General features: G+C 43.5%; 1 protein-coding gene across 2 annotated transcripts; it reads right to left on the minus strand.

Moving 5' to 3' along the window:
• Positions 1-2,684: 2,684 nt before the first annotated feature.
• On the minus strand, positions 2,685-22,515 carry LOC118794476 (serine/threonine-protein kinase TAO2-like). 2 transcript variants are annotated; one of them, XM_036552737.1, is made up of 20 exons: positions 22,143-22,515; positions 14,859-14,999; positions 14,097-14,168; positions 13,772-13,873; positions 12,671-12,716; positions 12,429-12,525; positions 12,211-12,324; positions 11,004-11,095; positions 10,755-10,848; positions 10,548-10,629; positions 10,138-10,305; positions 9,689-9,895; positions 9,051-9,182; positions 8,562-8,798; positions 8,207-8,335; positions 7,715-7,918; positions 6,752-6,991; positions 4,624-4,836; positions 3,961-4,143; positions 2,685-3,861 (listed from the first exon to the last, which is right to left on the minus strand). In XM_036552737.1, the coding sequence occupies exons 2-20, from the start codon at positions 14,988-14,990 to the stop codon at positions 2,998-3,000; spliced, it is 3,408 nt and encodes a 1,135-aa protein (XP_036408630.1). In that variant the 5' UTR covers positions 14,991-14,999; positions 22,143-22,515; the 3' UTR covers positions 2,685-2,997. The 2 variants fall into 2 exon arrangements, with proteins under 2 accessions (XP_036408630.1, XP_036408629.1); XM_036552736.1 differs by having other exon boundaries at positions 4,615-4,836.
• Positions 22,516-25,429: the final 2,914 nt, after the last annotated feature.

Below are 25,429 nucleotides of genomic sequence, written 5' to 3' on the forward strand. Positions count from 1 at the left end.
TTCTATCACATCGTGCATCTTACATTTGTTATAGTGTATATGTACTGATTTGAATCCTGTACTTTGTCTAAGAATAGAACAACAGTGCTCTGATCTGGCAGCCTTTGGGTTACAATCCAAGAGCTTTAACCACTGCTCTATTGCTCTTACTGCCCCCTTAACCTAATGACATTATCAGTGAGGCATTATGTCTATCTACCATTTCTAGAGTAAATGGCTACTTCTTACAGGAACAAGGTGCTGTCCTAACATCCCTAGAGAGGATGATAATCAGTGTAGCATGTAGGCACGCTTGCAAGGAGTGGGTACAGTGATGTTTCTGGGGCATACTGAAACTTGATGTTTCTCAAGAACAGCTCATACAAGTCCACTGAAGGTATGTTAATCATATGTTGTGTCGCATTGAGACATGGACAGTGACAGGGTTTATGTGAAGAAGTGTTTACAAATACTTATGATGTTTTGTGGTCCTTATGGTGATTTTATATAGAGGACATCAAGTAGTTGTTGCATAGGATCTCTCGCAGAATGTATCCCTCCGTTGTTAATTCAACAATGTGTTATTTACAAAGATTATGAAATAAGCAGCAAAAAAACCCTCATTATTTGAGTAATTCGGTTTTCTGATGGTCTTTGGTTTACTTAAGTTACCGTCTATAATACAAAACTCCTGAGCACCAGCTCGTATCCATAGGATACAGCACTCACACTTGCCTTGTATACCGAGTATAGAGGTGAAGTCACAAAAATGCAAAGCATGAATGAACATGTGCTTGAATGTATAAAGACACAGATGATTAAGGTTTGCACAATAATAAAAAGCAGTCAGTACTTTGACATTTATTTTTATTTTTTTAAAATTACTTTGTTAATTATGTTTCTGTACAACAAAATCTGTAACAACCCCTCCCCTTCTCTTTTTGCACCAAAACATGGCTGGAACTTTCTGTACAACAGGTTTCTAAAAACCCATTCCCTGCTTTCAGTAAATCCCTCATTTCTATCTTAGCTGTCTCCACAGACCAGCATTATTCATGTCACAGGATGAAAACAGGGATCACCTGAAATTTTTAAATCTGTGTCTACAAGCATGGTCCTGTGATCCCCCACTCCAAATATGAATCCAGCATGTTTCATTGTAAACATGTCTACCGCCAATATGCTACTCCAGCAGTTATCCAAGGAGATATACGTCTGAAGAACTGTGGAGTAACACTTCAAGGAAGTTTGGTCCGCAATTAAAACTATGTGAACCCTGGTGCATTGGGAGCTTGCAGTGGAGATCCCAGGCAAGATTTTTAAAATAATATCCTCACGTCCGTTAAGAATTAAAGTTTGAATTGGCAAGTTGTACTGGAGAATACTATATTTATCCCTTGAAGCAGTCATAAACAACACAAAGGTGGACATGGTTAACTATGTTAAATATAAAACTGTTCAAGGTCCATAATGTCCCAATTTTTTTTCCACACAACTATGCCAGTACATAAATGGGTAGGGTAGGGTATGGCACAAAACCTGCTGGATTGGAGTGGGTGTTAGACACACATTGTACTGTACTCTATAAATATATATATTTATATATATACAGCTAAAATTTAAACTGTCCTGTACACAATTAATACTGGCTCTAAGATTCTACAACCCTGACAATGCACTGCCCATAATAATTCCTATCCTGAGACTTAACAGGGAATGTTCGGTTTGGTAGTCCTATTAAACCCATTTTACAACTCTCTGTCACAGTTAAATCGCTCACACTCCCATCTAGTGGTCAATATTGGCAATAACTTTAAAAAAAGAAAATGTAAAAACAATTAGTGTACAACATAAATATTACAACAACAATTGCAGTAGTAGTAGTATTACTAGTAGTAGTTGTAGTAGTAATAGTAGTAATAATAATAATAATAGTAATGTCTATTGAAAAAAGTTTTTCACTTTTAAAATCTGGTTTTCAATGATAATTATCAAAATTATTATTATTATTACTATATAAAATAGTGTTTAGTTAGTGTTTTTATGTACACATATATAAGTACAATAGAGATCAAAAGTGTGAGACAGTGAATGATCTTTACTGTCACTTTTGACAGGTATATATATAAATGTGTACTGTTATGTATACAAATGCTGGCTGTACATTAATTTCATGCATTGAAATGTTACTCCCATACATACATATACATCATATATACATACTCAGTATGCTTGTAATGGAATGCAGGGAGCTGTCCTTTGTGTTCACACACATGCCTGTCCCAAAACAGGTATTCTGTGTGACTAGGAATGGACCAGTTCACTTTTCAAGCATTCTGTATATTCTCATAATATATTCAGACATATTGCTCGGCCAACAATACTCCATGGCAGCATCTTTTGAGGAGACTTTAAAGGCTGTGGACTGAGCTGTAGTAGGTGGTCCAAGCCAATGGATGGCAGTGTAATGTTCAAACTTGCGTTTTTTTTTTTTTTGTAACATTTTGCAAAAAAATGTTTATATTTGTTTGTCTCCTACCTCTTGGCTCTACCTTCTTTACCCTAGTGGTACAAATGAATGAATTAACCATTATTACCATTAATAATGATAGTTTAATGATAATTTATTATCATTAATAATGATAATAAATTATCTTTGTATGTTTAATTTTTGCACTATTTACAATATTACATTTATTTCCGAGCACTTCTTTTCTGTTTCACCTATTAACATCCAAAGGATTTTACTTTTTTGCATTAAGGTCTCTAATGTTTCAGTTTGTCCTTCTAAGACTGACCTCTCCATCTGACTCACTCCCAAACCTCAGATCCTCCCTAATTTCTTTTTTTAAAGTAGTAACAAGACAATACATATCCTCAAAACCCTCTCCTTCCCCCCTATTGGTTCCTTCTTATCTCTACCTACCTACCTCTACCTCCAGCTCTATCTGAATCCGCTCTCTCTCTCTCTCTGTCAAATGCATCCGCGCACGGGCCTGCCCACCTTCCTCATCCTCTTTAGGAGTAGGAGAGGTGTGAGCCATTTGAAATGTGAGAGGTGACTGATGTGCTCCTGCTCAGGCCGCCCTCGCCACCCCCCGCCCCCCCGGGCCCCCCTCCGGAGGCAGTTCTCCTGAGGGGCTGGGGGCTGTTCCTGAGGGCCATCAGACTGGGGCCCCTCACCACCAGGCCTCCGCCGCCGCTGTACCCCCCCTGAGAGGAAGAGGATGAGGAGGAGGAGGGCGGGGAGGAGGAGGACAGGGAGATGGGGGGAGGGGGAGGTGGCGGGGGGAGCAGCGCCAGGGATTGAGAGGAGGAGTGGGAGGGCAGGTGGTGAGAGTGGCCGTGGGAGAGGTGCCTCCCCTCCCCCGCCCACTCTCGGTCCCGGTCCCTGTCCCGGTCCCTCTCCCGGTACAGCTGCGGGGTGCTCTGGTGGTGGTAGTGCTGGGGGAGGTAGTGATGGTGGTGGTGGGATGAGGAGGAGGCGGAGGAGTGAGAGGACGGCACGCTGCCCTCCCTGCCCAGGCCGTGGGTGGAGGTCACCGACTCTGCCCGGCTGAACCCGCTGCTGCTGCTGCTCCCGCTGCAGCTGTTCTGACTCCTCCAGGAGGGCGGAGCCCCCGAGTTCTGGGGGTGCACCCCGTGCGTCCAGTGGCTGCCGGAGCGGGGCACCGGGCGCGAGGGCCAGCCCCCGGGCGCGGCGGGGGGGTTGGGGTAGCCCTGGTTGAAAGCCTCGGCGGGGATGCCCGTCAGCGCCATGTTGCTGAAGCCCAGCCTCATGCTCTCCGAGTCGAAAGCTTCGATCTCGCGGGCCTGGCGCTCCAGCAGGGTTCTGATCCGCTCTGAGCGCTCGTTCTGCAGAGAGAGCATCTCCTCCTCGATCTGTGGGAGAAAGGCCAGTCAGCACAGGTATCGCGTCACCGTCCCACTTACCCCTCTCATTCCCAGCGCGTGTGTCACCTCCACCCCTCCCTGTCTCACCCTCTGTTCCAGCAGGGCACGGCGGATGGACACCCTCTGCTCCAGGTCCTTGGCCTCCCTCTCGTGCTGCGAGTCGGTGTGGATTTTGATCTTGCTCTGATAGGCATTCAGCAGCTCCAGCTCCTGCTGCAGCTGCATCCGCAGCACCTGGTACTCCGCCTCCTGTGTTTCGTCCAATCGCAGCTGGAGGAGCAGGACACAGAAAGGTCACAGGTCAGCATACAGCAGCCTCACGCACGGGTTTCGCCTTGGATGAAGCGATTTATAAAACTACACTGCATGATCCTTTCAGTATCTGATTATCTGTGCCATAGCATCCAGTCCGTTGCATGAAGCTATATAGGACAGTGGCAGCCTGTGAATAAAATATACCTGAAAAAAATGTACTATGACAGTTTAATATTTTCCAGTTAAAGAACCTCATGAAGATTTAAGAGGTCAATCCACAAAGAAATCAGCTTGGCACTTGGCATTATTCCTGAGTTGGATGAATTTGTAACATCCTGGGTTTAATCTTCAGAGGAAATCTAAGTACAGACTGTAAATGTACGCTTGGGCATAAAGCTAAAAAGAGACTCATCTTCCGTTTCTGTCCTGGTGTCCTGACGGCATGTAAAAAATGTGGTGTAAAAAGCGGATAACGTGTGTCCTTGCCTTACTCACAGCCTGTGTGGAGAGCATGTCGTTGATGGAGTGGTCATACTGCTCAGCCAAGATGGCCAGCTTGCGGGTCTGCTCCTCCTTCAGCCTCTTCAGAACCGCCTTGTGGTCCGCCTTGGGGGTGCTCTCCAGCAGGTGGTTACGGAGAGCCTTGTACTGCCGGGTCTGGATCTTACACGTGTCCTGGAATTGTCGCTTAATCTGCAGCTCTTTGGACTGAAGAGAGAGAGGGAGAGAGAGAGCGCAAATGACAAGATCTTTAACAGTAATCAATATGACTTTGCCCAGCTGGATTAGTGTTTGTGTTGATATGCAGTTTATCCAGATCATGACAGTGCACTAACACAGAGAGAAAGAAGGCAGGGGAGAGATACAGTTAACTTGAATTCCATTTAAGATTTTGAGCCATTTATAAACATATTTTGTATTTAATCTGATGCAATTCATATCTATGAACTAATATTCTCCTGTCACCTACACCAAGGCATGTAACACTCATATCCACTTTATGCATTATGCTTTCCTGCGCACAACTCTACCCACCCATCTCCTGTGAGATGTCCCGAAATGTTTTTAACAAATTTTCTAGTTCCAGAAATAATTAGCTTTGTCCCTTCATACACCTTTTCATTAGGAGAAATGAGGTCCTTCAAGATCAGATATAAATCCTGATCAGGCGACATCTCATCATTTATAGTAGCATGGATAAATGCATACATCACGGGTTTCAAGCACTGTTCATATCAGTGACCCAAGTTCTCGACGATCCCCATCTATACCGCAAATAGAACACCTGATCCAATATTTTCCCTCTCCCTTTTCATGTCCCACTCCTTCCTGCTCTCTGCCTACCCTGTATAATGTAGCTACTGCTTTCATAAACACCAGCTCTATTATTGCAACTGAAATCTGAATCCTTCATGGTGTTATTTGTAAGAATATTGAGGCATGGGTGCTGGAGAAAAGCCAACACTGAGCAGTACATAACAGGGAAAGGTGAGAGACAGTATTGTTTTTCTCCACATTTTCTGCAACACTGGTCTGTTATGCAATTTAACATTACATCCATTAAAGGGATATCAACCATTCAAAATCAAAAATCAAAAAAAGGTACCATAAAGTGATCTGATGCCTCCTTGTAACAGATTCAGATCTCTGTAAACCTGGAATGTATATTGAGACTATGCCTACTGGATTTGGAAGTCCGATGTCCATATGTTCATAGCTTGATCAAATTCACAGCAGCACAGAATATGTGATTTCTGCATTCTGTGTGACTGTTATGATTTTTGATGCATTCTTCAACAGTCTCAATCCAAACTGAACAGCACTTTAAGAGGGCAGTGGCAGTTATAGTGTTGGCAAGCTGGCTTGCGTACAGCTACTGACGGGAAATGTTCAGTTGTGATCACAGACAAACAGATCTCACTGGCTGTAGGAGCGCCTTTTGAGAGGTGAGACAGTGGCTGAGAGGAGCTAAATTACACCACATATCAATTTACAGCATATAATGAGAATGCCCTTTCACTGTGGTTAAAGCCGCAGTTTGATGCATTTCAAATTTTTTACAGTGAACAGAATTGCCTTGCCCCCATTTTCATGTCTGGATTCTGACAGCTTTCATCACAACATGGATTCCTTTGGCTCCAACACACTCAACAGCTGTCATATTTTACATTCTCTATTCTGAAAGTCTAGGGACATGCCAGCTCCAAAGCAGATACCTGAAAGCTGGAGGGCTCCCTCCCTATGGAGCGAAACCCTACTGGGAGAGTTTCGAGGGGACAGCTCAGAATTAACATTTTGTAAGAGGAAGAACACCGGAATAGCGAAGGATCACTGAAGAATCACCTCCCCTTCATATTCTCCTCCTTTTCCTGTGCTTATCCCCCGCCCATACCCCTCTCACTAGTGCCTATACCCCTCTTTCTTCCCCTCTGTCTGCCCATCACCGTTCCTCTCTCTCCCCCCCCTCTCTCTGCCCATCACCCCGCCCCCCCCACTCTGCTTGCCCCATACCCTCTCTCACCTGCTCATACCCATCCCTCATCAGTATCCCTCTCCCTGCCTCTGTCTGCCCACCACCCCCCCCGCCTCTCCCCCTCTGCCTGCAGCCTCTCTCCTCGCTCACCTTCAGGCTCTTGGGCTGCTGCCGCACCTCCACGGCGTGCTTCTGCCGGAGCTCCTGCTCGCGCCGCTTGTTGTACTCCATCTGGTTGGTGAGCTCGGTCTGGTGCTGCGTGCGGATGAGCTCGGCCCGCGTGCGCTGCACTGAGCCCAGCTGCCGGAACTCCAGCTCCTGGGTGGACTCGTGGTGCCGCAGCAGCATGGCGCACTCCAGGTCCTTCTGGGTCTGCTTCTTATTCAAATCCTGGGGACAGACAGCGAGAGAGAGACTTCATTCATTCAGCTCACACTGAAGCGGCTGATAAAACGGAACACCTTCAACCGAGCCAGTTCCAATGCGTCTTAACCTACCACTCATGGGCTGTCTGATTCCATGTTTGCCAGGTGGCTTCCATTTACCCTTAAAACAACTATGCCAGGAAGCAAAGCTGATCATGCACCCGTGGTGGAGAAAGTGTGCGCTATGTGATAGTATATGAAGATACTGCAAAAGGATGATGAAATTTGGAACATATTATTAACATATAAAACACTACTAGCTTTAAAGTGTTGAAATACATGTAATATGCTCACGTGTTTTTTTTCTACTTGAAAATATCTAATAAAACTTTTCTGGGAGGGTAGCCCTCCATAACATTGACATTTTGATTCATATGTATTCTGTCCATAATTGCTGCCACAAAAAATGACTCTTATTTTACAACATATTCTGAGATACTGGAATCTGGAAATGTAATAAATAATGACAGCCTTAATTTTCAAGGTAAATGTCACAGCGAAATTAGAACAACTTCTTGGATTACACAGCCAGAACTTCAAGATTTGTTCTCATGAATGTCTGCGCAACATTATATGAATGACTGAGGAGTATTTGCTGACTGAGGAAAATACGAGACCCAAACGTTGGTACTGATACTGGCTGGTACGAGACGGACTGACGCAGAAGGAGAAACGGATCACGCAGCACCTCTCTCAGCAGGTCCTGCTCCAGGTTGTGCCGGGCCAGCAGCATCTTCCGCTTGTACTGCCTGCACTGCAGCTCGAAGTACTGCCTCTGCCTGCGCAGAAGCCCCGCCTCCTCCTCCGCCTGCAGCTGCTGCAGACACTCCTTCTGCCGCACCAGCCACTCCTGCTTCTCCCGCTTCGGGGTCGACTGGTTCTCATTCAGCTCCTGAATTCGGTGGGGGTGGGGGAGTTGGTTAGTGGGGTTGGGGTGTTATAAGCTGCAGGAAGTCTTCGTCATTTCACCAACTTTGTGGAAACCAGTATGTAGACATCACATAAGCTAATGTAGTTTGAAGACACAGCTTGTTTACTCTTATCCCCCCGATCCCTGCCTATACAACGCATTCTGTGGCTAACTTCCCCACATCCAGGGCAGGAGGTGCACTGGCTGAACATGGAACGACGGGAGTTCGGTGGGCGGTGCCTGCGCGGGACGAGCGCCTGTTCCTCGTACCTCCTTCAGCTGCTCCTTGCGCTGGCGGTACTGGCGCTTCTGGGACTCCAGGAGGCTGGACAGCTCCTTCTTCTGCTGCCCTAGGATGTGCTGCTGGAACTTCTTCTCCTCCGCCAGCGCCGCCTTGGTCTGCACACAGAGACCGGGCAGCTCAGCACCATCCCCCACAGCCCCCGCCTCACACTCCCACACACCACTGCATCGCTTTCACAAGCACAACGGGCCCACCTGGGAACGAAACCTGCAATTCCTCTGGTTAAAAGCCAGTTCCTCCACTCTATGCCACACAGACGTCCCTATGTTACATTCTTGATTACAGGACTGCCCCACTCCCTCCCTCCCGGACCCTCCGCACCTCCTTCTCCAGGATGGCCTGGTGCTTCTTGCTCAGCTTGTCTCCTTCCGCAGCGAAGCTGTTCCTCTGGCTCTCCAGCTCCTTGTCCAGCCGCAGCTGGTGCTCCTCCATCTCGGCCTTCAGCTTGTTCTCCAGGGCCACCAGCTGCTTCTGGTGCTGCCGCCGCATGCGCTTGTAGCCGGACATCTGCTCCCTCAGGGCGGAGCCCTGCTCGTGCTCCTGGATCTGACGCGTCACCTGGAGAGGGAACGAGCCAGGGGAAATGTTAACACTACACTGATATGGTGTCCAGTTGTGAGAAATCTATATCCATGCACTGCAGCCATAACACAGTTACAGTTACTATACTTTGTGCTGGAAGTTGCTCTGGATAAGAGCTTCTGCTAAACGAATGTTATGTAACGTAACATAACGTAATGTATTGTAATGTAATGCCATGTATGTTGTTGGTCCAGTTAAAGGCTGCTGGCAGTGCGTTGAGGCCGTTACCAGGGAGGCTGTGCGGATGGTGGCGAAGTGGTCGCGGTTGCGGTAGTAGGCTCTCCGCCGGGCCGCGGAGGAGGCCTGCTGCTGGGCGTCCATCTCGGGCTGGTACGGGTCGTCGTAGATGTTGTCATGGCCCTGAAAGAGGGTGTAAATTTAACAGATTAATCCAGCAACTGAAAAGCTGAAAACCACTAACAGCTTGCCTAAAACTGATCTCCAGCCCCATCTGGGGAGTTGGACAATGTGCACAGAAAGGTTGGGGTCAGTACATTACATTATATTACATTATTGGCATTTAGCAGATGCTCTTATCCAGAGCCATTTACATCAGTTATAGTTTTTTTTTTACATTGTTATCCATTTATACAGCTGGATATTTACTGAGGCAATTGTGGGTTAAGTACTTTGCCACAGGGTACAGCAGCAGTGCCCCAGCAGGGAATCAAGCCAGCAACCTTTCGGTTAAGAGTCCTGCTCCTTAACCACTATGCTACACTGCTGCCCACACACAATATTAAACTCTTATCAGGCCTGTGCATGATGGAGCTGCCCAGCACACTGACCTGGGGCCTGTGCATGATGGAGCTGCCCGGCACACTGACCTGGGGCCTGTGCATGACGGAGCTGCCCGGCACACTGACCTGGGGCCTGTGTATGATGGAGCTGTTGGAGGTGACGGTGTGCTCGCCCTCCTGCATCATGGCCATCTCGCCGCTGTCGTCGGAGCCGTCCGCCAGGCTGTTGACGGAGCTGCTCTGGGAGCTGGCGCTGATGGACATGGAGGGCACCGAGTGCGAGCTCTCCATGCTGTTGACCGTCCCCGTCCGCAACATGTACTGCTCCACCTCCTGACAAGCGCGCGCACACAGAGAGAGAGAGTCAGCAAGCGAGCGCAGCGGACTGACCACGCACCGCACTGCAACAAAACACCGCTGACAGATAAAGAGGATTAGCAGCACACTCTGACTCAACACTACAGAACATACACACTGACACAGAGAGGGGATTAATATGGCACCTACACTATGGCTGAATGGATATAATCTCTGACAGACGGGAAGGGGGGGGAAGCCCAATCAGAATGGATTACCTCCTCCTCCTCTGCCCCTTCAGGGGCGGGGCCGTTGTGAGTTTCCTGGAACAAGATCTTCTTCATCTTGCGGTACTGCAGGTTGTCCAGCTCCCTCACTGCGTCCTTCGTCCGCGCGATCAGGTCTAACACAACAGACAGGGGGCGCTCTCTGCAGAGGAAGCGGTGCTGAGGGAGGCAAGAGAGAAGAGCTCAAATGGTGACTGCAGGCTAGAGACTACTCAGCGAAACATCCTGGAATTTATAAATTATTAAAATGATAACTCTCGCTAAGGATCCTACACAATCAGCATACAGACAGCTTTAAATCAGCTGATTTAAGTGTCAAGTACAAATCCCGCAAGATGCCATTAATAATATTGTATCTCATGAAGCCACACATGCACCCGCGCTTCATTGATGTGGATTACCTTGAGCAGCACGTCAGAGGTTGGCCTATCCTGGGGGATTTTCTGCAAGCAGGAGTCTACAAAGTTCCTAAAGTAATCTGACCTGAGGAGGCGGGAAGAGCAGAGAGGGACAAGTTTATGGATTTTGCTTGATGAAAGAGGAGGGAAGAGAGTCACTGAAATTAGTAACAGACAGACACATGAGGAACAGTGGGGTGAGGTCCTCACCAGTGGTTTGACTGCAGGACAGGGCTCTCATTCTGGGCAATGTGGTATAAGGCACTCATAGCATTCATGTTGAACAGAGGGGGCTTCCTCTCCGCTACAGAGAGAGAGAGAGAGAAAATGTCAGTTTTCTGACAAAAATGAGACAACACAAAAATGTATCCCATCAGGCTTTCAGACGTGTTCACAGCCTGCCAATCAACTACCAACCACAGAGGATAAAAACTAAACAGATGCCACTGCAGATCTTACCCAGCTCTATGCAGGTAATGCCAAGTGACCACACATCCACCTTGCCATCGTACTGGCCTTCGTCCATCGCGAGGATCACTTCCGGGGCCATCCTGTACGGGGGTCAATGGACAAACATCCTTGTCACACACATTATTGTACCAAAGAAAGTGTTGCAGCAGATTAATTTACACATTCATGCAGTTACCCGTGTGATGACAGCAATGACAGCTCCCTGTTAATCAAACCATTTAGTGTTGCTGTGCTGGTTAAACTCAGCAAAACAGCTGTCATTTCAAACTGTAATATTAAAGGTGAATTGCCACATACATTAACAGACTTCTGGGCAAGATTTCTTCCCAAAAGCAAACAAATGAGGATTCATTGGGCTGTGAAGGGATACACCCACAATGACACCGACGATGACAGCAAAACAAAAAAAGAAGAGAGCTCATAGCTAACATATAAAAACAGAAAGCATTGTCAGTCCTGGCACATGGGCACTGCTGCACTTGACCCTGCAAGCTCGTTTAAGCGATATCATATTTGACTGTATTTCAGTAATACACCTCTAACATGTGCTGCAGCTAAGATTTTTGTATTTGACACATTTGGGAATTGTAGTAGGTAAGCCTTCAGTATATATATAGTTCATGTTCTGTTGGTTTCACATAGCTAGTGTTGTCTAGTTAGTTAACTATTTAGAGTGGGACACCGTTGTAGCGGGAGATACACTTTACAAGTTTGGACAAAATTGGCCTTCCAGTACTTAGTTCCACATCTTCAGCAATAATGAAGGAATCATGGCCAGTGTAAATGACAATTACAGAGTGAAATTTAAAGTGCCATGGGACAGCAGCTGGCTGCCTCAGGGATGACAGGGGAGATTAATACTTCAGAGAAAGTGGGCTTGGGACCTTGGGCCCCCCATTTCGTTCCCTCATACACATAATGTGTCTATAATAGTAGAAAAAATAATAAGTGTCAGAAACACAAGGAGAACAAATATCAAGTGTTGATGTGTTTTTGGTGTTTAGTGGCAAAGCTATGGAAAGCAAGGGGGAGATGGATTCTGTGCTGTCAATCTCTGTCTTAGTTTAAAAGGAGGAAAGCAAGGCTTCTGGTCCCAAAAAGCTATGGTGGCTGTGCTCTGTGCCGTGAGTAAGAGTGATGCACGTGAGTATTGTTTTGTACAGTGATGTTCCTGCTTTTTGGCTCAGCGTCTCACCAGTAGGGCGTGCCCACAAACGAGTTGGCGGGGGCAACAATCGAGGCTGAGCCGAAATCTCCCAGCTTCACCTGGCCAGGCTCTGTCAGCAAGATGTTACCTGCCTTCACATCCCTGAGAGAGGGGAAAGGAAAAGAAGGGTAAATGAATCCAATCACAGCTCTCTGGTTTATTACACTTACGACGTGATAAGTGCTGGACAGACGCGGACAGGTTACCTGTGTATCATATTGTGAGAGTGAAGATATGCCAAGCCTTGCAGTGCACCATGGGTAATAGCAGCTATTTCCACTTCCTGTAGAGGCTTCTTGTGAACTGCAGTGACATGAAAGGGAAAACTTTAAATAACATAGTATGTAAAATTATAAAGTCAAACGTATAAGGGAAAAATCAACAAGCAGTTTAAAAAAAAAAATCTTCTCTAACTCTCCCATGTTATCTCTTTCTCCACTGTATTTACCTTCCAGGAGATCTGAGGCTGAACCCAAACAGTACTCCATCACCAACTGGTACAGAAAGAAAAGGAGACAGCAAGGGAAAATGAAGCGTATTTCAACGCAGACTCAAATAAATTCTTAGAGTAGCATCCTAAACATTGGAGAGTTATGTGTTCAAAGCTGTGTCACAGACATTTGCTTGGGACGCAAGAAAGGAATCAAGAGGTCAAGTGCTCAAAAGAGGAAATGGGGTTCTGCCTACGGACTGTGTTTGTATATCTGGCTGCTTTCAGCAACAGAATTCGGGATTAACTGTAGCCCTATGAGCTGCCCAGGGTCAGACAAGGCTTCCATTCTTAGATCATCCCTAATTAACATCGGCAGAGGCTATGTGACCTATATTTATGCGCATTCAATGGTGTGTAAGGTAACCTTACTGAGAAAAGTTAATGTAATCTAATTTAAAATGAAACTGATCAAGTGCCAAATGTCCTCCTCACGTAACGTATCTTGTGGTCACATTACTGTCCTTCCAAAGGGAAATTTGTTCCACAGCTCAATAACAGTGACTTACATAAATAATACATGCACATATATATTCTGCATAAACAATGGCTAGCACCGACCATCATCTGAGCTGAAATCATCAAAAGATGAATGAAGAGAATATACTAGAATCTTACGGAAACTGATTTTCCTACATCAGAAACAGCAGTACCCTGGGTCTGATTATAGCTTCCAAATCAGCGCTTATGACACAATTGTTGAGCTCTGAAATGTCAGGTGTGGGAAGACTGATGATCTTTGATTAGGAAATCTTAAAAAGTTTGCATCTGAATAAACTGAGAAACTGCCTAGTCTGCCAAGTAAATATAACCATAGCTGGGGCCACTTCTGAGCGTCATTAGTGCACTGGCTAAAGGACAAATGACTCATCAATAGTCAACTCTTGGCATTTGAAAGATTTCACCACCTCTACTTCTTCATTTATACAAGGCCATCAAAGACACTTTTAGAAATCGATGGGCACCATTCTCTTTTCAGAGGGGATAACCTCCAAAAAGTTGTTGCTGCAACACTCTATGTACATACAAACTCCTCTCTCATACACGTATAGTCCTCACCCAGGCAGTGTGCTCTCTCAGGTAGCATCCTTTGTACTCAACAGTGTTGGGGTGACGCAACTTCTGCAGAAACTTGACCTCCTTGATGATATCCTGCCACTTCTACAGACACAGAGAGAGAGATGCAACGCACAGATTACATCAGGAAGCGGAACACTGCAGTGCGCTAACTCAGCACACAGTGGACGGAATAAAAGCTGACATGCAGCCTTAAGTCCTGCAGCAGTTATGTTCGATACATGGTTGGACTCGTTACTGCGAGAGCAGGGACGGGCCTGTGCTCTGCCTCTGAGTCTACAATGCGCGGTGAGGTCAGGACACTCACTTCGTTCGACTGCTTGCCGCTGTAGGACATCTTCTTAATGGCCACCACCTCGTTGGATCGGACATCTCGGGCCTAGGTGTGACACACAGCAGGGGTCAGGGAAAGGCAAATCTGGATCACCTTACAAGGGCTTCAGTGCCCACCACACCACGCCTCCTCCTCTGAGACACAAGGCCTTTACCAGGTCAGAAACCACAGCTGACCAAGGCTTTGAAATCCCAACCAACTTTACATTACACGGATGTCAATCCATTAATCTAAGATGATCACAGCATCACACAAAAATGCTAAATAGACATTGTCCTTTCATGCAAACAAGAGTACAATGTTTTTATATCACCGCAGAAACAAAAAAACAATACTTTTCTTGAACATTCTTTGATTTAACACTTAAACAAATGGCACCTGCATTCTGACCTCAAACTACATGCTATTACAGTTTTAAAGCAATATTTTCTATCTAAATTCGTCCAGTTACAAGCAGGCTACTACTGACTCCATGGTTTTCCATGCATACCTATGGAAAGAGATACTAGTGGGATTAAAAGGAATCACTGGTCCTCTCCACGCTGTCCTTTGTCTCATATTCTTAATCCTTCCCTTCCAAACATGTATACCAATCTCTGCAGGCCATGACATCTGCAAGGCATGCTGACGCCAGGTGTTCACATTAACCCTCGTTCTTTGTCCCGAGCAGCCCTTCACTTCCCCGATTCTTCTCCACGTCCCGATACCCCACACCCACACGGCCCGCGCTCTTACGAAGTAGACGGCCCCGAAGCTGCCATGGCCGATCTCCCTCAGGTCAGCGAAGAGCTTCTCGGGGTCCTCCCTGTAGAAGAGCTCGGCCACCTCGGGGTCCTTCAGGCTCCCGGCCCTCGCGCTCGACGGCATGGCCAGCGCCTGGAGAGGCAAGGGGAGGAAAGGGTTAAAAAATCCGACCGACATGGTGGAATATGAGAGTAACAATGACAAAACAGACTATATACACACACTGACTGGACTTGAACGTGCATAACAGTTCCTTCTACCTGGCTTCATAAGGGGGATTGCCATTGTCTGAGACTGCCATTCCTGACTCATGCCTAGTTACCACCACTAAACCTGTAAGCGACCTTAAAGCTGAAAACATTTCCACCGCTTAGGTGAGATTACGGGGTTCTCTCTCAGCAACAAAGTCTGTCCCCTCTGCACCCCCCCTACCCTGCCTCCTGTACCTTTCAGAACTGGATCCTCTTGACACATCCTCTCAGCAGCAAAAGACTCCTGAGCACCACTCTTACTCTCCACCATCTCTGTGGCGCTCTGCATTCTTGTGGTTTATCATTCTATCGTGTTTTCATTTCACTTTTTAAACAATGTCTGATCTAACAATCCTATAGGGTTTTAAACAGGCAGAGCGAGCCATACTTTTCAGATGCTCATATCCGTGGCTTAATAGACCAGGACCGTGATGGGTATCTGGACACTGTTCTTTTGAACCTAACGAGGATACAATACTCAACTCAATGTAACGGCCCTTTCAAGATACCGTTTTATTTCTCTCTTCCCCAACAGATGTCTTCATGCTGCAGTGGGATTTACAGGGCAGAAAACACCACCCCTCTGAACAGTGCCACATCACACACATAAATCTATCCAAAATTTCATGCTGAAACCGGCAATGTTGACTGCCTGCAGTCTACTCAGTGTCATCTAGTGAGTCAAAAATATATTCACAGCAACTAGGCAAAGTTTCCAAGAAGACACATGTGGTAAAAACTGGTCTTATCAGTGGAAAGGATTTACAAAGATAAGTCAAAGTTTCCAAGAAGAGACATGTGGTAAAAACTGGTCTTATCAGTGGAAAGGATTTACAAATCCTGAACGAATCAAAGTCTGTTTCTGGTCACAATGGCCACTCCAGCATCACCTACAATATTTGGAATCCCCAGAAACCAAAAATCCTCCTGTAGCTAGATAATCAACAAGTAGTTAAGCGATGGCAGACATGTTGATTCCACATGCTGACTCACGTTAGCTAGTTATCATTGGAGAAGTCCAGCTGCATTATTTTGGCTCCAACAGTAAACCTTAAACAAGCTGGCAGGAGTATCTACCAGTGTTTGCTACCTAGAGTCAATGTTATCAGAAAATAAGTACAGTTGTGTTTGCAGTCTAGCTAGTTAGTATGCCAAGTCCTCCAATAAATTATGAATGTGCTTTTTAATAGTCAACCAGCCAACCATCAAACATGAAATGCTATTAACTTTGAGCTTTAGTTTCAGAAGAATCAGGCCAGGTGATGCAGGGCAAGCTAGTTGAATAAAACTGTCAAAATGCATGCCGCTGTGTTTTCATGGCCCAAAATCGTTCCCGTTTCTCTGGCTAGTAACAGGCATCCCCTACACCCCCTTAGCTCCTTCCTGTCATTTACTGGGAAACTGGAAAAAAAAAAATTGAACCCCCCATATTTTGATCAATTTTGGAAACTATGAACTATACATGTGTGGACCATCATTTGTTGTCCACATGACTACTTAGTATTACTTTAGCTCACTAGACACTGTTGGCTGTGCAAGCTACAGTCGTCCAATGTTCCCCAAGCTATGGCCTACGTTAAGTCAACACAATAATGAACATGCAGTCAATAAAATATTCAAATCAAAAGAAAGCTTTTTCTATTGTCTATACTTTCAGCTTTTACTCCCAAAACCCAGTCAGTCAGAGTGAGTCAGTTCCACAGCACAAGCACACGGACATGGCACAACCAAAATTATACTAACCAAACAGAACATGAAAAAAAAAAACTGACAACTCATCACTTTCACACAGTCAGACTTGTTCAAATAATTTTTGACAATTTAACGTTTGAGCGCAATTATCAGTTTAAAATAAAAGCTTACATCCTAAAATAATTATAAAACTTTTCTCATCCACATTTCAAATGGGTAACTTGTGACTGAAATGATCCTGGCTGTATGTGAGCCAGCGACCCCCTGGGAACTTCAAACCCAACTGGCTTTTTCTGATTTAATATCTGCATCAATCCACAGTGCATATCAACTCTGGGACATGTCTGGGCTCCAAACGTCTTGCACAAAGCTTATCACTGAAATGTTACGATGGAGTAAATGAATGTGCTTTGCTATTGTACTGCTCAGGAAGTGAGTTCAAGAAACAGCATGCCGTACAGAATAGCAGGGTTCAGTGCATTTGATAAGGCAGCAGAAATTCAATCTATAAAAGAAAAGAAAGAAATACACTGCAATAGACTTCACTCTTTTTGCGTTATTTTATTTGCCCTTGGACTGTTGTTATCTCATTTTTAAGAAGGCCGCAATAATTTCATAGACATTTGTGTTGTAGTTGGCCTTTTCAGTGCACACTGCAAGTAATGGGACCTCTTCCCTTTTTTAAGAATGCAAGATTCTGAGTGAGGTGACATACTATAAGTTACATAAGCAGGTTTGTTTTATTAAATTCCCTTGACCTTTGTCCACCACAAGAGTTTAGGAGAGCAGACATTGAAATCCAAAAGTTGGTTGAAAAATGTGTGTGTGTGTATACACAGACACATTATACAATCATATCCACAGTGGAACAAAGCCAATTGGTTCCGCCTATATGGGCTCCCGGTCATTGTCTAATGACATAGCTGGGCTCGATGCTGATCTGTATGCATTCGAGCAAAATATCTTAACCACTCAGCCACTCAGTAGCCCATCGGTAGCATATACACCCTTTTTCAGGCCCAGTGTAATGTCTGACCATAAAGTCTTTTGTCCTCAAACTAAGCTTTTAAGAGTAGCCTTCAATTTAATCAATTCCGGTTTGTGATAATGCAGCATGTAAAAACCATCTTAAAACCTCATACATTTGCTACATGAGATGTTTTAGCCCTTTCCAAAGTTTGGCAGTGCAGTAAGCAGAGAAGAGCATTTCACTGCTACACTTTATTCGCTTACAGATGCAGACAATGGCCACGCCTGTGTTCTGGTGAGAAAAGATTTTTTTATTCAGAAACATCTGCACAGTATGGTATGCTGTTCCATATGTAAAAGCCTAAATACTATATTTAAATACACAGGTATAACTGCATAATTCAGATATATGAGTACTCACTCACCCCTATTAACTAGCCCATTAACTGGAAGAATGCAAAATGTATTGTGTAGTGCTCTTAAGATTAATTAATACATGTTAATATTTGACCTGTCGTCAACAAGCCCAAAATACTAGGATGAACATGGCACCATGATTTTGTCTATAGAATGCACAGCTTAAAGGTTACAGTGTCATATAGGTATCCTGAGTAGGTACATGAATATTCCTGCTATAATCAAACACATCTAAACAAAATTATTTCAGGTAAGAATGTGAAATTTTGCCAAACATCTTTCGTATTCTGTAGAAGGATTCTTTATATCAAGTTTCAGGAAATTTAGAAAGGGTCAATCCAGTTTCACAGCGATTTTACACGGAATGATTTGATATAAAACTGGGATTTTTAGTGATGTGTTTCACTGAATGCAAAAGTCCACCCAGAAAATATGTCAACAGGTAGGCTATAAAAGTGAAGCTCAAGCGAGAGAACACGGCCATGACTTTAATACCAAAGTAAACTTATGACACAATAAATACTTATGCTTTTTATGGGGTGATAACAGTGTACCAGGTTTGAATAAACTTCCATAGCTACAACGTCAAAAAATAATAAAAATGTGACATTTTCTATACCAGAGAACACAAGCACTTTTGTCATCATTCTTGAGTACAGACCTACATAAATTGCTGAATTGAAATACTTTCACAATTTATATTTATTCTATGTTCACTGAATACATTTTTACTAAAAATGCCAGGACAGAACAATAAGGCAGTCAAAGATGACTAGTAGCAGAATTACATATACATAACAGAAGCCATTGAAAGCAAATTCAGTCAAGAATGCTTACACCACAGGCTACATTAATTTCATAGCCTTGCATAGACTTCATAGCATTCCTTTCCTCCCAACAGTATACCAGGTTATATTAATGTATGGCACAGTTCAGTCATAGGTGCTCTCCCTAGCTTAGCGTGATGCAGTCCACATGAGTGTGGCTCAGTCTAGCCCAGCATGAAGGAGTGCCATATCTTTGCGGTGCACGATTATTTCCCCAGTCCAGTTTAACACAGACTAAATACTAGGTCCAACTCCTGTTGTGTCATGAGCAATCAGCTCCATGAAGTACATCTACACGGCAGCTTATCCTGCTGTGCAAGTTCAGACTTGTGGGCCTGACTCCAACCTGGCTGCGGTTCTTAGGAAACCGTAAATGTAATCTTTTATCGATAATAAAGCTGGCCTTTTGCATATAGTTACAACCAAATCTAATTATTCAAACAACTGGACGAAAATCTTGCTTTAGGGTCTCTTCTGGAAGTATAGACAGCATTTCTCAGTTCAAAAAGATAAATATGTATCCCTTTGCAAGATGTGTCTTATTTAAGACTAGGCCATTTGTTGTATGCAGTGCCCTGTAAGCATTTCAGTGCAATGATGTGGGTGGAGGTCAGAGCTTTCTGCAAACCTCATGTGGGACACAGACAGTTTTCACAGCAGCATATATTGTTACATAAAGCCTGTATACATAAAACTGAGTACTCTTGTGTGAGAGGCAATATTTGAGCATGCATGTTTCCAGTTAGAGGACACCAGAGGCTAATGCAAGTGTTCAAACTGCCCCACACTATAATATGAAGATGAATTGATTGTGAGTGGGAAATGAAGAGACCAGACACAAAAAAATTGCACTACATCAGAAAACTCATAAGGCTGTCAAAACCAACAGAGTAATTCAATCAGTGAGTAAATTTAGCCTAGTATGGAGAATATTCAGTGCATCTTGTTATACTGCTGAACCTAGTAATTACTGAATAATTACTGTGTAGCCCATTCCCCTTTCTGTTAAAATAATGCCAACATCCATATTAAGCTGTACTGTAACACCATCATCCTTGACCATTCTGCATTCTGTTCACTTCAGAATAATTTTGCATTTTTTGGTATCACAGTGCATAGAAGAAACAGAATTCAAATGTACAAAATGACAACTGTGGATATGCGAGTAAACTGCTTGTGAACCATCTCCAGCAATACAGGTTTAAAGAAAATCCTCCTTTTGAGTGACACACAGACACACACATTTTATATATAAATATAAATGTATATATAGTTCTCTTGCTATTATTATGTATGGTGAGACATCATGATTCATAGAACAAACAACACTCAAGCAAGGTGCCATAAAACCATAACAGAGGAAGCAAAAACGCATGGCCTTGACAAATGTGTTCCCGGTTTCCTTATAAGGAACATAAATTTAAACGAGCATCATAAATAGATGTCAACTGCTAGGAATCTACAGGAAATTAGCATATTTTGGATTCCATGTGAGCGCATTTGCCATGATAACCAAACAGAACTGAGCAAATTACTGTAAACCAATCAATTACAATATAATTGACTATAATTCAGGGATGATTCCAACACGAGGCTTTGCTGTACTGTATCAAATTCTGTACAACAAAATGAGTCAAAGAAGGCCTAAATGGGGAAAAAGAAAATTCCATACATGTAATACAAGAGGCACAAAATAGTAGAGAAGCAGGTGGGTCTATTAAAAATGTCTTTTTCTACAATGGGTTAAACGGATCAAAATTTCAGATAAGAGGGTGAAATATACAAATAAAGATGGACCACTGATCACGGGCTTATATTAAAGCGAAAAAATGTTACAGCTACTAAATTAGCCAACAAACTCTCGACAGAAATTTAGATCAGACAGACATACGGAAGGGTCAGACAGACACTAAAATATGGCTAAAAATATAAACAGCGCGTTACAGTGGAATGGTGAGGGATATAACTGCCTAACGGTTAGGTACTTACAGGCAACAGTCACGAAAACATCAGTAACGTTAGCTATACATGTGGCGAGATGACTGGCATAGAGACAGACCAGAAATAGATCCGGATTAACCAATAGATAGAATTGAGATCCACCTGAACAGTCGGAATGCAGGCGGAAGGCTGAGGATACGCAAGTGGAGGCGACAGAGAGAATTTACAGTTAACCGTAGCTAGCTACAAGATAACGCTTCTAATTAACCGGTTGTCTGGCTAGTTATCTACCATCATTACATCGTGGGGCAGCTTAATTTAAATAAGCACTGGCTAGTGGTGCAGTTACAGAGTTGAGGGCTTCATGATTAACGAATACAGTAATTAACTAAACGTCTTCCAAAGAACGACATACATTTACCTAGCTGGTCGAGATGGGGGCTGATTGATCACAGTCAATACCGTTAGTTAGCTTACAGTCGCGGCGATATGCGGCAACAAAATATTGCTAGCTAACGATTCAGCATAAGTTACAAAGAAGGTGGGGAGTACCGTTTGCTAAATGCAGCTAGAATCGCTACCTGGCTAGGTCTGCAAAAAATCCGATCAATGCACTCAGCAAATGTGGAACAATTTCGGATGGTGGTCGGCCAGCTACAGTGGTATATACAATGTCTGGCGTTCGATTAGTTTCGACGTTACATAATGTGTAGCCAGCTAGCTGGCTAAATCAGCTATGTGAAAAATAACGATACACCCGGCGACTAGCTAGTTATTTAATAAATCAGTGGTTAACATCAGAGTTAGACAACTAGCTATATCACTAGATGCATAGCCAGCTATACCACCCACATTATATGGTAAATTTAACTAGCTAGCTGGCTACACGAATTCCTGACTAGCCAGTCTAGATTGTTAGCTAACAGATAGCGAAAGCTAGCTTATGACCAAACTGAAAATATTCTACTAACCACATAGGCAGCAAAATAAATGAGAAAGCACCAACGGATAAGTAATGTATAAGGCTCAGATAGACTGGGTGTCTAGGTACATGCCTACATTATGGCCAACATCTTACGAGCAGACTGGTGGCCGGTTTGCTAGCTAGCTAAATATGCGATGGCATTAACGTGACAATTAGCTGGCTAGATAGCCACTCTGAAAATACAAGGACTCACCGCGGTTTATTGTGATCCCCCTCGCTACAAAGAAATCGTTTTTCTTTTTCCTCTTTACGATCTCCGTCTCTTTCCGACACAGTTCAACTCAAATTATACGATCCATTTTCACAGCTTTTCTTCCCCTCCGTCCTCACCCCTGCTACAAATGAATTCTTTCAATCCCTCTAGCTAGCTATCTCTCCTATCTGGAGCTAGCTGGTAAGCTAACCGTTTTCGGTATCAAAGTGGGGCGCGGCCGATGTTCCTCCTCGCCCACTCCACTTTGTTTCATATTTTTTCGTTACATCCGAACGTTTACGTTACTGCATTAACGGTGTATTTCTCCCTTTTCACTATGTGCCTTTCTGTCTCACCCTTTTTTGTTCAGAAATTCAAGATGGCTACACGGGGCGGGAGCCGACCGGAAGCCGGAAAAAGGTCAAGGCCGTCAAAGAAATGTTTCCGGTAGGAGAAATACGATTTTTCGGACAAGCCATCTTGAGAAGGTCGATGGTGAAAGCGCTTTGCCAAATAAAATTTATCCGCATAGAGCAACAGATTTTGTATCAGTAATGTTTCTCGTTTCATACACATTTTCTAAAATATCAGGGAGCAGCAAAATTATGGGGGTCCCAAGCTCTATTAAAGCCAGTGGTGCCGTTACTACCGGGGTTCTGCGCTTTATCCCCGAATCGTTTGATGGCAAACTAATCACTACATCAACAACATTGCACAACGCGCTATCGCGAACATCTGGGCTATATATTCATGTCCACGGCCATTCTTTTCTTACGACGAACAAGTCAAATTCCAACAACTCGCTGCCATCGTACCTCCCAATAGGTACGTTAGATATGTGTACAGCTTGTGGTCAGTTCTGTCTCTCAAGATTGACAGTAGCCTATAGCAAGCCGTTTTAACATTTCATAACATTTCATTACTCGGGCTTCCTAGTTACAATTATATTTTCACGAATCAAAATTAAATTTTGATTATCCACTATGATAATTTAAGGTACATATTTTGACTAGTCATATTTTGATTAGGTTAGTCGTTACATTTTGACTGATAAAAACAAATACCTTTAATTCAGCAATAGATGTGAACAGTTCCTTTACCACTTGAGTTGATGGCGATTACAGATCTACATTTAATTTTCACTTATTGAACAAGTAGTCGCAGTTTAATTTTGACTAAGTATAATTCCAATTTCAGGTATCTGTAACTGAATTTTGACAAGTCAAAATGACATTCTGACTGGTAGAAATTATGCCTCAGGACATCTACGATATATTTATGTCTAGTCATAATTGTGTTTTCAGACTGCATTTTAGATATCTTTAATTAAAAATAATTAGATATATTTTGAATTGGCATTTTGACAAGTCAACTAATTCAGAGAAATGTAGAATTAATATTACGACTAGTCATAATTTCATTATAGACAGGTGGTCTGTCTTGAAACGGTGCTATGACTAGTCATAAATTAATTTTAGACATCTTAAATAGGAAGCTCCATAAAAGTCGGTGATAGAAGTTCCTCCAGTATGACTAGTCGTAACTTAATTAGAGATATCTTGAATCAGTATTATGACTAGTCATCATTGAATTAGATATGCCTTCACTTGGAATTATGGGTAGTCATAATAGTTATCTTTAATTTGTGTTCGCTCAAGTAATTAAATGTTAAAACGGCTTGCCATAGTTTTTATGTGGATGGATATATAACAGAACAGACAGAACTTCTTAAGTGTTAGGGGCACAGGTGCAAAAGAACAGAAAAGGAAAGGGTTACCAGGGTGTCAGCTAGGATACAGGACAGTGAGGTGAGCACAGGTATTTTTTATAAGTGTACGAATCTGTGGGAACACTTGGAATTAATCTTCTTCGTCTCTACAAAAGGCGTGCAGTGTTTTGGCTAACGCATTTTTCCAAGAAACAAAACACAACAAAACAAACACAGTAAAAGTAGGTATTTTACCACGCTTACACTTGCGGTAATTAAAATACCATAAAACACCACAGTGTGGATAATACTGTGGATAGTATATAACTATCCAACATTGCATTGTTTACGTGTGTGACTACCACCAAATATCTCCGAATGTGTTCAAACTGAACGCCCGTGGTTGGTGCAACGAGAGACCGACAATGCTAATTTATGGCACTGATGCAGCGAGTCGGCTTTGGAGAAAACAGTTGGCTTTGGTGATTTGACATTTAAATTGCACCATCGTATCTGCACGATAACTCGCCATTCACGGGCCAATCAACACGATTAGAAAAACTAAACGTTCAATCTTTAAAGAGCCTCTCCCACAGTTTGTGAAGGGAGGATTTTGGTGGGCGCGACTCTTTCCTTATCCCCGTTTCCATTACGTAATTTAAAAAAAAAACTGTCGGATTTTATTATTTTTTTAATCCAGTGGACGCTTTGTCCTAAGACTGAACTGCATGTAGTATTTGGTCATTTCCTGTATTTTTGTAATATATTTATACAGAAATCTGCACATCAGTCCACAGTTTCTGACAGATAGTTGTAACATTCTCTCATGCATACTGAGTGAACAATAGCTGACTTTCATACAGCGAAACTGGCTGAATGACACTTCTGTCGTATTCAGACCAGGCTAAAACAGGTATTCTAAACTCTGTCACACTCTACAAGCTTTTCTTTCAACACACAAAACATGATAAAGCACTTGGGTGATTAATATTCAGATTAAGAGAGGTATGTATTTGTCATCACTGTCATATTTTAAATGTCAACTGCCAGGGCTTGGTCTGTACAGGACTGTTCCGGCAGGTACTGCTGCAGTCCTTGTGTGGAACCAGAAAAAAGGTAAGTGGTGAGTTTTTCAGATTTCATCTTGTAAGCCTAGGGTCATACCCTCCTCCTTAAAGTTTCATTTGAACAGAACACACAAACCCATGTCAAAACAATATGGTTCACAGATAGCTTTCTAATTGCTTAAAGATGCTTAAGTAATACTGAAAAACTCCTTGTAGTGTGTCAATTTGTGGATCATTGTGTAGAAATTGACTAAAAACAAAAATCGGTCTTTTGTCAAGTAACCCTGCTTTGAAGAGATTTATGAGCAAGTCCTTTGTCATTTTAACTCCAAACAATTAAGTTGTTGCTATGCATGAACCACAGTTGTCATAACCGAGATACCACTTGCCATCTTTTGATGCCGACTGAAAACTCATCTGATCAGGCTTACTCTCGGCTCTCAAAACATGAATGGCCATGTCATCTGTCGACAGTGACCGGGATTCCAGAGCGGTGAAACAAATTGGCCTCA

The sequence above is a fragment of the Megalops cyprinoides genome, chromosome 19 (assembly GCF_013368585.1).
Source record: "Megalops cyprinoides isolate fMegCyp1 chromosome 19, fMegCyp1.pri, whole genome shotgun sequence".
Classification (NCBI taxonomy): domain Eukaryota; kingdom Metazoa; phylum Chordata; class Actinopteri; order Elopiformes; family Megalopidae; genus Megalops; species Megalops cyprinoides.